General features: G+C 43.9%; 1 protein-coding gene across 5 annotated transcripts in view; it reads left to right on the top strand.

Moving 5' to 3' along the window:
* C6H8orf89 (chromosome 6 C8orf89 homolog) overlaps nt 1–15,690 on the top strand; it is a 41,385-nt gene that overhangs the window by 4,382 nt on the left and 21,313 nt on the right. The window contains exons 1-2 of one of the 5 annotated variants that reach the window (XM_051843835.2): nt 10,817–11,473; nt 14,425–14,618. The exons of 1 other annotated variant lie outside the window; for it this stretch is intronic. Coding sequence is in view for 1 of the 4 variants with exons in the window: in XM_051843833.2 (XP_051699793.2) it covers nt 7,916–7,932 (17 nt within the window). In the remaining 3 variants the exon portion in view is untranslated. Of the gene's footprint in view, nt 1–7,893; nt 7,933–10,816; nt 11,474–14,424; nt 14,619–15,690 lie in introns of those variants that run through there. 3 more of the 5 variants (XM_051843834.2, XM_051843837.2, XM_051843833.2) reach the window with 3 other exon arrangements.

Below are 15,690 nucleotides of genomic sequence, written 5' to 3'. Positions count from 1 at the left end.
CAAGTCACCCCCTTTCCCTGTCTTCCTGCTGTAAAGGAGATCTCTGGCTTTCTTCATTCTCTCAGATCTCCTTTACCGTCTGGAAAGCAGCCTCTGGCCTTCATTCTCCCTGTAGATAGATAACGCCCCACACTTTCGTCTCCAGACCACATTTGTAGCCCTTAATTTCTGCTCCTTGGGTCCAGGTTATGTATCTCATTGATGTCCTCTACTCATTTTATTCAAAATCAGGCTCCTCCTTGCCCTCCAGCCCCAGACTAGCCTGTTCTCTTTGAATTGTAATTTATGGTTCTGTAATTCCCTTAGTCATCCCAGTTCATAATCTCAGCTATCTTTGACTCGTTTTCCGTTGTCAAACCTTCCAAATTCAATCATCAGTCTTGCGTTCTCACTGCTGCTACTCTAATTTAAAACCGCTGGACTATTATAATAGCCCTTTAATTCCTCTCCTTGTCTCCAGTCCCTGCCAGATTAATCTTCCTGAAGTGTAGCTATGAGTATGTGCCACACATCTCTTCAAAAACCTTCAGTGGCTACCCATTGCACAAAGTTGAAAATACAAAGCACTTTGCCCAGCATTCAGATTTGTCTGTAATCTCCAATCTTATTTCATTAATTCTTGGAAATACCCTGGTCCAATCCCCTTTCTCCACTTATATTTCATTTTCCATGACATCTTTCCTATCTCTTTTCCTAGAATGCCTCTATCCACATTTCTGTTTGTTTGAATCCTATTTAAATGTCATTTTCTAGTGTCTTCCAAGTCTTTATGAACCTCTACCTGAAAGTAACATCTCCATTACTCTCATATGTTCTATATTATAAGGCTACTGTTTTTCAGTCTGCATTGGAAATTAAATCAAGGCAGAACATTTATCTTTGTATTTGTCACATGGTGCATTTATTTGTACATAGAACAGGCTTACTGTGTATATTTGAGTAAGTTAGCTAATAAAGAAATAATGTTGTAGCTAGCACATTGCTGACTATAGTGACAAGCAAACAGCAACATTTCAGTGATTTAACATGTAGAAATTACTTCTTGATCACATGATAACAACTCCAAGGTAAATGTTCCTGGTCAGCCAGTAGCTTTCTTCCTCTTGGTAGAAGGACGCAGGCTCTGCCATTCACCTGTGCTCCACTCTTGGTCTGAATGCAGTCAACATATCACCCTTTTTATTCCATACATGTGTCTTACAACATTATGTTATATACCTTAAACAAGCACAATACATTCAAAAAAATTCAATGAAAGGGAAAGGAGAAAGCAGATCTTTGTTGAAGATTCTTACAAAAAGTTAGCACACCCTCACATTCCAGTCACAGAGAGGCAACCATTTCCAATGAGCAGCATTCACAACTTGTATATCACTTACTCAAAAAGCAAAGCCAAAACCCTGCTTCCACATTCTCATTAGGTCAGCCGAGGCTCTATTGTATCGAAGGATGTGAACCTAGCTTTCTTATTAGAATTTGTCATGATGAACTCTCATTGTTTGGTTTATTCCCCCAATAGACTGCATGCCTTTGTATCCTCATCACTCATGTATTTCAACTCCTAGCACAATGCCTGGCATTATGAATAAATAAATAGCTTTCTCAGTGAATCTGTGTCTTGTCTTTTTGTTCACTTGATAATTATTTTGGTTCAGACAAAGTTAAAAATAAGGATGAATTGACCATCTGCTATTTGATACTTGGGTTATTTTCAGCCTCTTTGCTATTATAAAAAAATACAGAAATTTGCATCCTTCAAGTATTTATATGTGTTAATGATCTTTCCTTTAGAATAAATTCATGGAAGTAGAATTCTGGATCAAAGGTATATAAAATCAGGCCGGTGCCACGGCTCACTTGGCTAATCCTCTGCCTGAGGTGCCAGCACCCCAGGTTCTAGTCCTGGTTGGGGTGCCAGATTCTGTCCTGGTTGCTCCTCTTCCAGTCTAGCTCTCTGCTGTGGCCCAGGAAGGCAGTGGAGGATGGCCCAAGTGCTTGGGCCCTGTACCTGCTTGGGAGATCAGGAGGAGGCGCCTGGTTCCTGTCTTCAGATAGGCGCAGTGCACCAGCTGTAGCGGCCATTTGAGGGGTGAACCAACGGAAGGAAGACCTTTGTCTCTCTCTCTCTCACTGTCTAACTCTGCCTGTCAAAAAAAATAAGTATATAAAATCATAAAGACTGATATGTTTGGGGTACTGTTGTGGCTCAGTGGTTTAAGCTGCCACTTGCAACACCAACATTCCATATTGGAGTGCTGGTTCAAGTCCCAGCTGCTCACTCCTGGTTCAGCTGCCTGCTAATGCACCTGGAAAGTAGCAGAAGATGGCTCAAGTGCTTGGGCCCTTGCTGCTCACATGGGAGACCCATATGGAGCAGGGTTTCTGGCTTGGCCTGGCTCAGCCCCAGTATTCGGCTGTTTGGCAGGTAAACTAGTGGATGGAAGATTGCTTTCTCTCTCTGTCTCTGCCACTTTGCCTTTGAAGTAAATAAAAATCTTAACAAGAAGACATACATATTGATAAGTTTGCCCTCTGGAAATATGAATACATGCACACACTGGGACCTTGTGAAAGAATCTGTTTCCTAGAATCCCATTGTACACTTTGATTGGTGTTAAAAAAGTCCCTCCCTTTAGGATTCTTTTTCTTTTTGATTTTATGATCTTTGCATAGAAATCAAATTCTTCAGTTCCTTATGTCATCATTTGAAAAGTTACTCTGGAAACTTCTGTGCTAATGTGGTGGAGTGAGCTGACATGGAAGAACTTCCATTCTACTTTAATATGTATGAAGAGCTGAGTTAAATACAATAAGGTAATTTATGAGTATGTGACTGAGCTAAGCACCAAAAGGAAGAAGTCACCAGGTGCCTGGAATGAAGGAATGCTCACATGGAAAGCCACCGTTGAGCCATCTGCTGAAATTTTGGAGTCACAAAGGAACACTGTTCCAGTTACCATGACTGCATAATAAGTTTCTCCAAAACGTAGTGGTACAAAACAACTATTCGTTGTGCTTATGGACTTTGTGGGTCAGGAATTTGGACAGGGCACAGCAGGGACAGCTTGGCTCTGTTTCATTATGTCTAGGGCCTCAAATGGAAGATTTGAAGACTCTGGGCTGAAATCACCTGAAGGCTTATTCACTCATATATCTGGTGATTGATGCTGGCTGTTGACAGAGACCTTAACTGTAGATGTCAGTAGGAAACTTTATATGTGGCCTCTCATGCCCTCTGGCTTCCTCACAAAATGGTGGCTGGGTTTCAAAGGTGACTATCCAGAAAGGGTCACATGGAAGACATATAACTTTCTTATGACCTAACCTTGGAAATCACAGTATGACTTCCACTGTACCTTTTTGAGTGAGGAAATCAGTTTCAGAGAATGGACACAGATCTCATCTCCTGATGGAAAAGTGTTGACATCACATTGGAGGAAGAGCATGTGGGTTTGGATATATATGAGTGCATCCATCTTTGAAAAGTACAATCTGTCCTAAGGATCTTGACCCTGTGATGATAACTCCAAAAATATCCACCATTGGCCTGAAGAGACTATAAGGATGCTTGCTATCATCCAAGCCATAGTGAGAGTCAGCTGCTAGAGAGCAGAGGCTGATATCCTTTTGCAGTTCAAATCCGAGGTCAGAGTGCACATTACTCCATGATCAGGGACCACAGCCCAAGAACTTGTCATGTTAACTGGTCTGATACCCCTGAAATTCAGAGCCAGAGAGAGACCAGTGGAAAGCCTCTCTCTTTAGCAAAATGTCCATAACTCTAGGAACACCTGACGTGTAGAGAACAATTTCTCCAAGGATGAATTCACAAAGATTACAAATGATGTAAGGGAATAAATGCAAGGAAAGAAACTTGGCAGATGTAGCAAATGGAAGATGTGTACCCCCAAACTGAAACCAATAGAATGGCATGGTCAAAAAATTTTAGTTTAATAGTAAAGAAATGAAGGAATGGAAAACATAAGGTGAAAGAAAACAAGAGTAAAAAAAAAATTGGGGAGTTGGCAAGATGTCCTATAATACTTGGGACAGTTTGACGTAACAAGGAATTGTCTTGCCTAAATGCCAGTAGGGCTTGAGATATCCCATAGAGTAAAGTAAGAGGGATTGTAAATAGACAACTCAGATAACACCTGGTTAAAGTCAGTGAATACATTAATTAATTAACTCCTTCCCTCCTAAAACTGATGGGAATGATAGGAGAAAGATTCAGAAAATTACAATGGCATAAGTTCATAGGGGCCTCAAAGTGATAGAGGAGACAATCTCAACAAAATTTTGGAAGCTGGAATCAGAATGGTGCTATACTTCTCAACAGTGACACTGGAAATGTAGACAATAGAACAGCCCTTTCAAAATTTTTGGACAAATCATCTCTAATGTGAGATTCTATTCCCATCTCAAGTTATCATTAAGTGTGAGGGTAAAATGTAGACAGTTTGCTGACACCTGTTCATAAAAAAAAAGTTACTATGTCCCCTTTTCTCAGGAAGTTTCATCAAATGAGGTATCAACAGGTAAAAGGGGAGAACAGGCTGGTACCGTGGCTCACTAGACTAATCCTCCGCCTGCGGCGCCAGCACACCAGGTTCTAGTCCCGGTCGGGGTGCCAGATTCTGTCCCGGTTGCTCTTCTTCCAGTCCAGCTCTTTGCTGTGGCCTGTGAGTGCAGTGGAGGATGGCCCAAGTGCTTGGGCCCTGCACCTGCATGGGAGACCAGGAGGAAGCACCTGGCTCCTGGCTTCAGATTGGTGCAGCGTGCCGGCTGCAGTGGCCATTTGAGGGGTGAACTAACAGAAAGAAGACCTTTCTCTCTGTCTCTCTCACTGTCTAACTCTGCCTGTCAAAAAAAAGGGGGGGGGGCAAAAAAGAGAGGATTTGCACCTTCATCTGAAAGGAAAGGAAAGAGGCGAGGAGGAGGCATTGAGTCTAGCTTTACCTCCCTTACCACAGCCATTAGTTGATTCTTGACCAAAGTAGCTGCTTATATGTTTTTTAACATTACTTTTTTTTTTTTTTTCCATGGTAGGTGTTTAAGTTTTGTAGTTAAGACACTAGTTAGTATACCCATCTCTCTCTGGTCAGAGTATTGGGTTTGATCCCCAGCTCCAGCTCCTGGATCTAACTTCCTGCTAGTGAAGATCCTCAAGACAGCAGTGATGGTTCAAGTGATTGGGTTACTTGCCACCCACGTGGGAGACCTGGATTGCATTCCTGCCTCCCAGCTTCAGCTCCAGCCAAGCCTTGGCAGTTGCAGGCCTTTGAGGAATGAATCGGCAGATGAGAGTTCTGTCTCTCTGCATCTTAAATAAATGAAAAACAATTTTAAATTGCTTTTCCTAATGTTCTGCATGCATCTTTTGTGAATTTTGTCAGGTCCTCATCTTAATCATTCTTTGTTATTTCTTTGCTGATCTTCCCTCCCCTTAAAAAACACGATTTGATCAAAGTGGTAGTTATTCTTTTGCTGCCTATTGCATTGAGGCAAACCATTTAATTACCCCCAAACTTCAGTTCGTTTAATTTAAAAATTAAGGGATTAAGTCTCTTACAGGTCTAAAAATTACATCAATTTCTCTTGAGCCATTCATTTAATTCTCAAGGAAGTGCTTCAATTCAGACAGCAGTATTTTTTAAAGATTTATTTATTATTGAAAGGCAGAGTTACAGAGAGACAGAGGGAGGTCTTCCATCAGCTGGTTCACTCCCCAAATGGCTGCTACTCGCTTAGGCTATATGATATAGCCTATCTTAAAATTTACTTTTTAGAATTTTTTATACTTTTTGTTAAAAACTGAGACACAAACACAACAGTCTAGGCATACACAGGGTCAGGTCTATCAATATCACTCACTCCCATCGCCAGATATTGTCTACTGTAAGGTCTTCAGGGGCAGTAACATGTGTGGAGCTGTCATCTCCTATGATAATCTTGTCTTCTGGACACTTCCTGAAGGACCTACCTAGTGCTTTTAAAATAAAATTAAATACTCCAAAAGTACATAAAATGTATAGTAAATACATAAATGGATACTGCAGTTTTTTAGTGGTCATTGTCAAGTATGACAATGACCTGATTACATGTGCTATACTTTGACACAAGTGACAGCACAATAGGTCTGCTTATACCAGCATTGCCACGAATGCGTGAGCAATGCATTACTCTGCTATGTTAGGATGGCTAGGATGTTGCTAGGAGATAGGAATATTTAGTTCCATTATAATCTTATGGGACCCTGTCCTATTTGCTATCCATGACTGACTGTAACACCATGGTGCAACATATGACTCCCACAAGTTTCTAAAGAAGGTTCTTGTATTAATCTAAACAACTTTCCATTAACTTACTTGGGCTGCTTCAGTGAATTTAATCTCTTGTAAACAGGCACCACTTACCTTAATACCTCCAGAAATATAGATAGATCTAACCAAATCTCTATTTTGAAGTCACCTTTTACTCATTTCAAAAACTAAGCATTCTCTTTTTAAAGCAGTATGCTTCAAAAGCTAAATACTGCTAATTTTTAAAACAACAATCAAGGATTTAAGAATTTTTTATTTTAGTGGCATAGCGGGTAAAGCTGCTGCCTGCAGTGCTGGCATCCCATCTGGGCACCAGTTTGAGTCCTGGCCACTTCACTTTTGATCCAGCTCTCTGCTATAGCCTGGGAAACAATAGAGGATGGCCCACGTGCTTGGGCCCCTGCACCCATGTGGGAGACCTGGAAGAAGCTCCTGGCTTCTGGCTTTGGATTGGCTCAGCTCCAGCCATTGCAGCCATCTGGAGAGTGAACAAGAAGATGGAAGACTTCTATCTCTGCCTCTGCCTCTTTGTAACTCCGCCTTTCAAATAAATAAATAAATCTTTAAAAAAGTTTTTATTTTAAATTTATTTGAGACAGAAAAATCTCTCAGCTACTCTTTCCCTCCCTGAATTGCCTGGGACAGCAAAGTTGGGCCAAGCTAAAGTTGGGAGTTTGGAATGCAATCTAGGTCTCCCACATCTGTGACAGGGACCCAACTCATTGAGCCATCACCATAGGAGTACATGTACATTAGGAAGATGGAATTGCGAATGGAGTCAGGATTCAAACCCAGACACTTTGATAGGGGATGCAGATGTCCCAAGCAGGAGCTCAACTCCTAAGCCATGTGCCTGCCTCAAAGATAAAGCTTTGTTCCAGGTACTGTATTAAGTGATTATGTCATGTGATCCCCTTAAAGAGTTGGGTTGTTGTGAATGTATCTTTGGAAAAGGCTGATAGCCATATCTGAGCTTACAGTTTGCAAGAGTGATGTTCAGATGATTATTTACATCTATTTGTGTGTGTTAAGGGCTCTGAGGATTTGCTGGCTGGCTGGATTTATTATCTGGCCGCCCAGGGATCCTATAAGGGTAAGTGGCCCAAGTTAGTGGAAGGCAATGCACCTGCCTCAACTTCTTACCATCAGTGTGTATCACAGATTATTGTTGCAGTGCGATTTTTTTTTACTGGTAATTGACCTATTCAGTTGTTAACTGAGAGTTTTCCCTCTTGCCATAAAATTTAAGGAGAGCAATACTTGTTGCCAGATTTTTAGGGAGAATCGAGATCTAACAACTGTAAATCTATCAGACTTAATCCCTTTTGTTCAAATTATGCAGGATCATTATTAAGTATGTTCTGTGTTATATTGTCAGACATGGAGGGAGGGGGTGGAGTGTTTGGACTAAGTTTTTAATAGGTATTTTGTCCTAGCCGGTGTAGCAAGGATTACTAAAGTTTCTTCATGGTGGCTGTTCCCTCATCTTTCTTAGTGAAAGAATTTATTTTTAGCTGAGTATGTAATGCCCTGAATACAGACTACATATATTTTCCACCTTCTTTTGCAGCTTAATGTGGCCATGTGGCTAAATGATAGCAAGTAGAAGGTAAGTAGAACTGTGTGTGTCTGCTGGGAAGTGACCCGCACTGGAAAGAGAGGGCCTCTCCCCTCTCTTACTTCTTGCTGGAGTCTGGAACTACAACAGATTTGCTTTGTTTTTTAACTGGAAAAATTCTCAACACATCCCAAAGTTAAAAGAATTGTGTAATTCAGTGTATCAGTCCCCCAGCTGCAACCATCATCAAGTCATGGATGATCTTGTTTTATCTGGACTCTCACCACCACCCTCTTCCTCCCAGGGCCATTATCTTGAAGGGTGTGTCAAGCACTATGTCATTTTATTTATAAATATTTCCAAGATAAGACTCTTTTAAAAATGCAAGCCACTATGACATCCTAAAACATTAATCATAATTCCCTAATGTTGTCATTGCTCAAATTTCCCTGATGAAGTATCTGCTTTTATTTTCTTTTTTTTACAATTTATTCCCCCCAAATCTATACATTACAATTGTTTGTTATGTCTCTTAAATCTCTTATAATCTGTAGATGATCCCTTCCCCCAAGATGAGATGACTGACTGAGTCAATTTATTTGTTAAAACAACCAGGAGGTTGTTCTTCCTAGGTCAAAACTCTAGTCTGATTTTGCTGATTGCATCTCCATGGTACTGTTTAGTGTGCTGCTCTGTCCCCCATATTTCCTCTAAATCAGGAGTTAGATCTAAAGGCTTGATCTGAGTCAGGACTGATTTTATCTTGGCTGGAATCCTCTGTAGTAGAGGTGTTCCGTCAACACATCATGTCTCCTCTCCTTTTGTGTTCTGAGCTGTCAATGATGGTCATTGTAGTATCAGAGTTCTCTAGACAGGGCCAAGAGGAAATGTGTGTATGTGTGTATGTGTGTGTTTCAGAAAGAGAAAGAGAGAGAGGGAAGGGGAAGAGAAGGGGGAGGGGGAGGGAACTTAAGAAGTAGGCTGGGCCAGTGCCGCGGCTCACTTGGCCAATCCTCCACTTGCAGCGCCAGCACCCTGGGTTCTAGTCCCGGTCGGGTCGCCAGATTCTGTCCCAGTTGCTCCTCTTCCAGTCTAGCTCTCTGCTGTAGCCCGGGAAGGCAGTAGAGGATGGCCCAAGTGTTTGGGCACTGTACCCGCATGGGAGACCAGGAGGAAGCACCTGGCTCCGGACTTCAGATCAGTGCAGGTTGGCTTCGGCCGTAGCGGCCATTTGTGGGGTGAACCAATGGAAGGAAGACCTTTCTCTCTGTCTCTGTCTCTCTCTCACTATCTAACTCTGCCTGTCAAAAAAATTTTAAAAAAAATTAAAAAAAAAAAAAAAGAAGTAGGCTGGTGTAATAGTGAGACCTGGATGATAAGTTTTTTTTTTTTTTTAAAGATTATTTATTTATTTGACAGATAGAGTTACAGACAGTGAGAGGGAGAGACAGAGAGAAAGGTCTTCCTTCCGCTGGTTCACCCCCCCAAATGTCCACCACGGCCGGAGCTACGCCGATCCAAAGCCAGGAGCCAGGTGCTTCCTCCTGGTCTCCCATGCAGGTGCAGGGCCCAAGCACTTGGGCTATCCTCCACTGCACTCCCAGGCCACAGCAGAGAGCGGGACTGGAAGAGGAGCAGCCGGGACTAGAACCCGGTGCCCATATGGGATTCTGGCACCGCAGGCAGAGGATTAGCCAAGTGAGCCACGGCTGATAAGTTTTTGAAAGGCAGGCTGGTTGGGCTGAAGGATGTCATCTCCTTGAATTCAGTCTTTCCTGGGAATTAACCACACCTTTCTTTCTTCTTCCACAGTACCCTTTATGCAACTTCTTACTTGTGATTTATTTTTAAACCAACTTCAATATGTTTCCTGTTACTAAAAACCTTCTGATAGATTTTTGATGTGCTTAGAATAAAATCCAAACTATTATGGCTTATATAGCTCCAAAATATCTGATATAGCTATCTTTCCAACCTTATCTTTTTTTAAAAAATGATTTATTTATTTATTTGAAAATCAGAGTTACACGCAGAGAGAGAGAGAGAGAGAGAGGTCTTCCATCTGCTGGTTCACTCCCTAATTGTCTCCTTTGGCTGGATGCTGCGCCGAGGAGCCTGGAGCTTCTTCTAGGTCCTCCATGCGGGTGCAGAGGCCCAAGGACTTGGGCCAACTTCTACTGCTTTCACAGGCCATAGCAGAGAGCTGGATTGGAAGTGGAGCAGCCAGGACTAGAACCTGTGTCCAAATGGGATGCCGGCAATGCAGATGGTGGTTTTACCCACTATGCCACAGCACTGGCCCTGAACCTTATCTTCATACTCTTCTCTTGCTTTCACAAGCCACATATGTAATCTTAAGTTCCTTAGAAGTCACACTAGCAAATTAAAAAGAAAAGGGTGAAGTGTTTTTTTTTTTTTTAAGATTTATTTTATGTACTTGAAAGTCAGAATTACACAGAGAGAAGAGAATTAGAGAGAAAGAGGTCTTTCATCCAATCATTCACTCCCCAATTGGCTGCAATGGCTGGAGCTGCGCTGCAAAGCCAGGAGCCAGGAGCTTCCTCTGGGTCTCCCATGCAGGTGCAGAAGAGGCCCAAGGACTTGGGCCATCTTCCACTGCTTTCCCAGGCCACAGCAGAGAGCTGGATCGGAAAAGGAGCAGGCAGGACATGAACCTGCATCCATATGGGATGCCAGCGCTTCAGGCCAGGGCCTTAACCCGCTGCACCACAGCGTCGGCCCCTGAAGTGATTTTAAATCTATTTCAATTTAACAGATCCGAATCTGTATCGTCAACATGAAAATAATATAGAAATTGAGATTTTTTTTTCCATTCCTTTTTCTCCCACACGAAGTTTCTGGAATGTGGGTATTTTACACTGACAGCGCCATCTCCGTTCTGACTAGCACATGCCAAGTGCATAGCAACCACATAGGGCCAGTGGTTGCCACACTGGGTGCCACAGCTGTTTACAGATCTTTTTGCCTCAGCACACGCCCACCCCCTTCTGGGTTGGGGGCCGTTGTATGCACTGTTGTCTTTCAAAGCATGCTGCCCACCCAGCGGTCTCTGGCTCCTTTGGCTGTCCCGTGTTCTAAGTGGTGCACCTTGTGAAGCCAGTGCATGGGTTAGATCAGCTTCATTCAGTGAAGGCTGGAAGTTCAATGTTAATGAATCAGGCGGTTGGACAGGTTATCCCCAGGACTGGGGAAGTGGAGACCCCGGAGGAAGAGGGAAGGCAGAATCCACTCTGAATCCCCTAATGACTCTTAGTCTGAAGACACAGCACAAGGGACCGATGCCTCGGTCCCCTCGCTCCTGCCTCCCCTCAGTCTCCCCTGGCCACAGGCAGGGGTCGGCCGAGCCGGGCGTCGCTGAGGCGACCGTTACCGTGACTACCGAGCCGGAACCCGCGCCCAGCCCGAAACCTCGGAAACAGAAGCGGGAGGAAAAGGTGAAATGGACAACTGGCCCTGTGGTCCACCACCACAGGGGGCGCTGGGCGCTCGTGAGGGACCTGTGGCAAGAGCTCCGCAGCGAGAGACGAGCAGGAGGAGGGCTGTGGGCCTTCACGCGCCCGCCGTAGACAGGGTCTGTGTACAGGACCGGCCGCCACCCCCTGCCCCAGCCTTTCGACCCTCCAGACCCCCTCCAGGCAATGCAGCACTAAATTCCTCAATCCTGTGCTAAATTCCTCAATCCTGATTGTCTGGGCCTGAATGCATACCCGGGTTACTTGGAGACCACACCGATGGTTTCGATGGTTTCGTTCCTTCTTGCCTTTCTGCCGATAGAGGGAACAGGAACCTGGGTCCTGCAATTCTGACTCGAGGCTGTTCCAGAACCAGAGTTCTTGGGTTCCCCCAGGCTCTCACACCTCCTCCCAAAACTCTCCTCTCTCCAGGGAGCCAGGCATCTTGGTCCTGGTCTCCTCCTCTTGTTCTCATGGAAAACTGCCTGTTTTGGGAGTCTGTTATCTCCCTTCCCCTACAAGTCCTCAACTTGAATCTCAGTGAGCTCCCAGCAGTCCCAGCATTCACTGCCAGGGCCCCAGATTCCAGGTAATCTTGCCCCAGATATGCTAGTTAATCCTGGTTTAGAGCTCTTCCATTAGTGTATTTGTGTAATCCTCATTCTTAGTCCTTGCCTGCGGGGTATGAAGTGTTACAGGAGACATCACATCCCCCCCCCCCCCCTTCTCCTGGGGGCGCCTCAAGCCCTCAAGAGGAGTTAGAAGAGAAAGGTCTTTGCCATTCTCACCTCTCATGGGAAATGGAACATGAAATAGTGGGGAGAGAGTCAAATAATTACTCTCATGTGATGGAGGATGTCTGACCAAGCTTGCTAGAAACCGGTCTCCTCAGCCTTTGGTCTGTCAGCGGCGGATCAGATTCAACACAGTGCTAGGGGCCTGAATTCCTAAAAAAGAGGGAGCAAAAAGCTACACTCTTATTATTATTATTTTTTAACTATCCTACACTCTAACCCCTTCCTTCCTGGGCTTTGATGTCTCTGCCTTCCCCGCCCTTATGCTGGGATCTGGTTATCCTCTTCCAGGGCTCTTGCTGTGCACAGTTGCAGAGATCAGTCAAGTCCATACCACCACTGAGATCTCATCTGTGGCCACCAATGTACAACTATTGTGCAGCATCACAAGCAAAGTCAATGATCAATAATGTCTACTAAATAGGAAGTGGTTTTTTTAAAGATTAATTTTATTTGAATTACAGAGAAGGAGTGGCAGAGGAGAGAGAGGAAGAGAGAGAGAGAGAGAGAATGAGAGAGAGAGAGAGAGTCTTCCATCTGCTGGTTTACTTCCCAGATGGCTGCAATGGCTGGAGCTGAGCTGATCCAAAGCCAGGAGCCAGGAGCTTCATCTGGGTCTCCCATATGGATGCAGGAACCCAAGGACTTGGGCCATCTTCGGCTAATTTCCCAGGCACATTATCAGGGAGCTGGATTGGAGCAGCCGGGACTTGAACCTGTGCCCATATGGGATGCTGGCACTGCATGTGGCAGCTTTACCTGCCACAGCACCAGCCCCAAATATGGGGTCTTTAAACAGAAACACACATAAAACAAGGTTCTGTATTGATGTTGTAAATGTTAGAAGACCTGGAACCTTATATAATTTGGTTTACTGTTGTATCCTCAGTGCCTTGACATGATTGACATTCAATGTTTTTGTTAAATGAATGAATATATTTGGGCTGGCACTGTGGTATAGTGGGTGCAGCTGCCATCTGCAGTGCCAGCCTCCCATATGGGCAGCGGTTCGAGTCCTGGCTGCTCCACTTCCAACCCAGCTCTCTGCTATGGCCTCGGAAAGCAGTAGAAGGTGGCCCAAGTGCTTGGGCCCCTCCATCCTTGTGGGAGACCCAGAGGAAGCTCCTGGCTCCTGGCTTCGGATCAGCACAGCTCTGGCCTTTGTGGCCACCTGGGGAGTGAACCAGCGGATGGAAGACCTCTCTCTCTCTCTCTCTCTCTCTCTCTCTGCCTCTGCCTCTCTGTAACTCTGCCTTTCAAATAAATAAATCTTTGAAACAAATGAGTGAATGTACAGTGGATGGGTGAATAACAAATCAATGAATATTTGACATATCCTTCTAGCTCTGAAAATCTTCCTTTAGAAACAATTGGTATATTTTCAAAGCAAAAAATGTTTAAATACACCTATATTTGGGGATGCCTTGAAAATGTAGTAAATATTTCACATCTATTAATTTTCAGCAATTATTTTATCTCAACTCTGATTCTCTTTACTGTTAATTTGAGAAAGTATTTTGAGTTCTTTATTGCCTGCCCTAGAAAATATGTACTTTGTTCTTTTTATTATCTCTTCCTACATATTTTTTTAATAGTCCTTTTATTATTCCTATAAAGTATCCTTAACTTTTCTCTTTCCCTTAGTAATAGGTAGTGACCATGTTTAGGGGAAACATCAGATCAAAAACATTTGGTTTTTCATTATTTCAGCACATTCCTTAAGTTATGCAGTTTTGCAGATGTGGGCCTTTTTTTTTTTTTAAGGAAAGCCTTTTTATTATGGAACACTCCAAACATACATAAAAGCATAGAGATAACAGTATATTGAATCTCAAGTATTTTTCATGTGAACTTTCTAACAACAACAACAACAACAACAACAACAAACACACAAAGCCTCCAGTATTAAGAAGGCTTACTTTTGAGCTGGCAGGACAAAATACCTCAAGAAGACTATTTTTTTTTGCTACAAAACCTGTCTGGGAATGTTCAGAAATGCAAGTGTCCCCGGAAGGGTAGGAGGCATTTGCTGTTAGCCCCTGTTCTGTCACGGAAGAGGAGTTTCTAAGATGGAGAAGCTGCCTGGATGCTGAAAGAAAATTGCTCATCAAATAAAGAGAGAGAGAGAGAGAGAGGTGCTTAGCATGGAGGCTGGCTCCTGATTCTAAGAGTCCTTTAAGACTGGAAATTATAATTTATTCCATATTTTAGCTTTGTTTTGAAGTCATTTTCGTGACTGTTGTCACCCTTCTGATTGTCTTGTTTGTTTTCTCAAGTCTTTCGCAACAAATTCTATGAAATCAGAAGAGCTTAAGAGCCCGTCCTCAAGAACATCAAAGAAAGGATGAGCCTCTCTTTCTTTGTTGCTGGGAAGGAAGATCAGCTCCAAGAGGAGAGAGGCCGTGGCAGCATTGGAGAATAAGCCTCTGACACTTGCTGCAGGCAAGGAAGCTCGGGCCAGGGCCAGCGGGTGAGGCCGGGCAGGGCGGAGAAGCCGCACGGGTCCCTGGTACCCTGCTGATTTTGGTCTCCCCTTCCCTGTGCCATCCCTGACTGCATTCTGCTGCACTTCACCCACACTCTGTAGCCCATTACCGCCTGGTCTCCACCCTCGCCTCTAACTGCCAACCCTTCCATGTTGAGCAGAACAAAGATCTCATCAGCAGATCCAGACTTCCCTTCATTTATGTATTTATTTAACACGTTCAGTTGACACATAACAATTGCCCATATTTATGGGGTACAGTGTGATACTTGGATACGTACAAATAACATGTAATGATCAAATCACAATAATTAGCGTCTCTGTGTTGGGAACGTTTGAACTCCCTTCTTAGCTCGTTTTCTCCTGTCTCAGTAACTGACCTCTCCAGGATTGGATGCAGCTGGGTCTTCAGGAGTAGCTTTCCTTGGAGACGACTCCTCACCATTCTCCCTCCTTTCATCTTCCCTCTCCCTCCCACGTCCCCGCGTCCTCCTTTTCCCCTTTCGCTCCTTCTTCCCTGTCTCTTCTCTTGTTTTCTCCTCTCTCCAGTTCTACTGAATAGTCTTTAAAAAAGAAGTGGCATGGGAGCCAGTGTTGTGTTGTAGTGAGTAAAGCTGTCACCTGCGATGCTGACATCTCCTATGGGCGCTGGTCCGTGTTTCAGCCACTCCACTTCCCACGCAGCTCCCTGCTAATGGCCTGGGAAAAAGCAGCAGAAGATGGCCCAAGTGCTTAGGTCCCTGCCACTGTCATGGGAGATCTGATTGAAGCTCCTGGCTCCTGGCTTTGGCCCAGCCCAGCCCTGGCTGTTGTGGGCATCCGGAGAGTGAACTAGCAGATGGAAGATCTCTCTCTCTCTCTCTTGCGCACGCGCGCTCTCACTCTGTCTCTGACTTTTAAATGAATAAATAAACACATACATCTTGGGAAAAACTGTATTATGACTTTTAAATATTTATTTATTTATTTGAAAGTTACAGAGAGAGAGACAGAAAGAGAGAGAGATCTTCCATTTGCTGATTCAAGCACTTGGCCTATCCTCTGATGCTTTCCCAGG

The sequence above is a fragment of the Oryctolagus cuniculus genome, chromosome 6 (assembly GCF_964237555.1).
Source record: "Oryctolagus cuniculus chromosome 6, mOryCun1.1, whole genome shotgun sequence".
In the NCBI taxonomy this organism is placed as follows: Eukaryota; Metazoa; Chordata; class Mammalia; order Lagomorpha; family Leporidae; genus Oryctolagus; species Oryctolagus cuniculus.
Note: the sequence above shows the minus strand (reverse complement) of the source record. Positions and strands in the feature narration are given on the sequence as shown.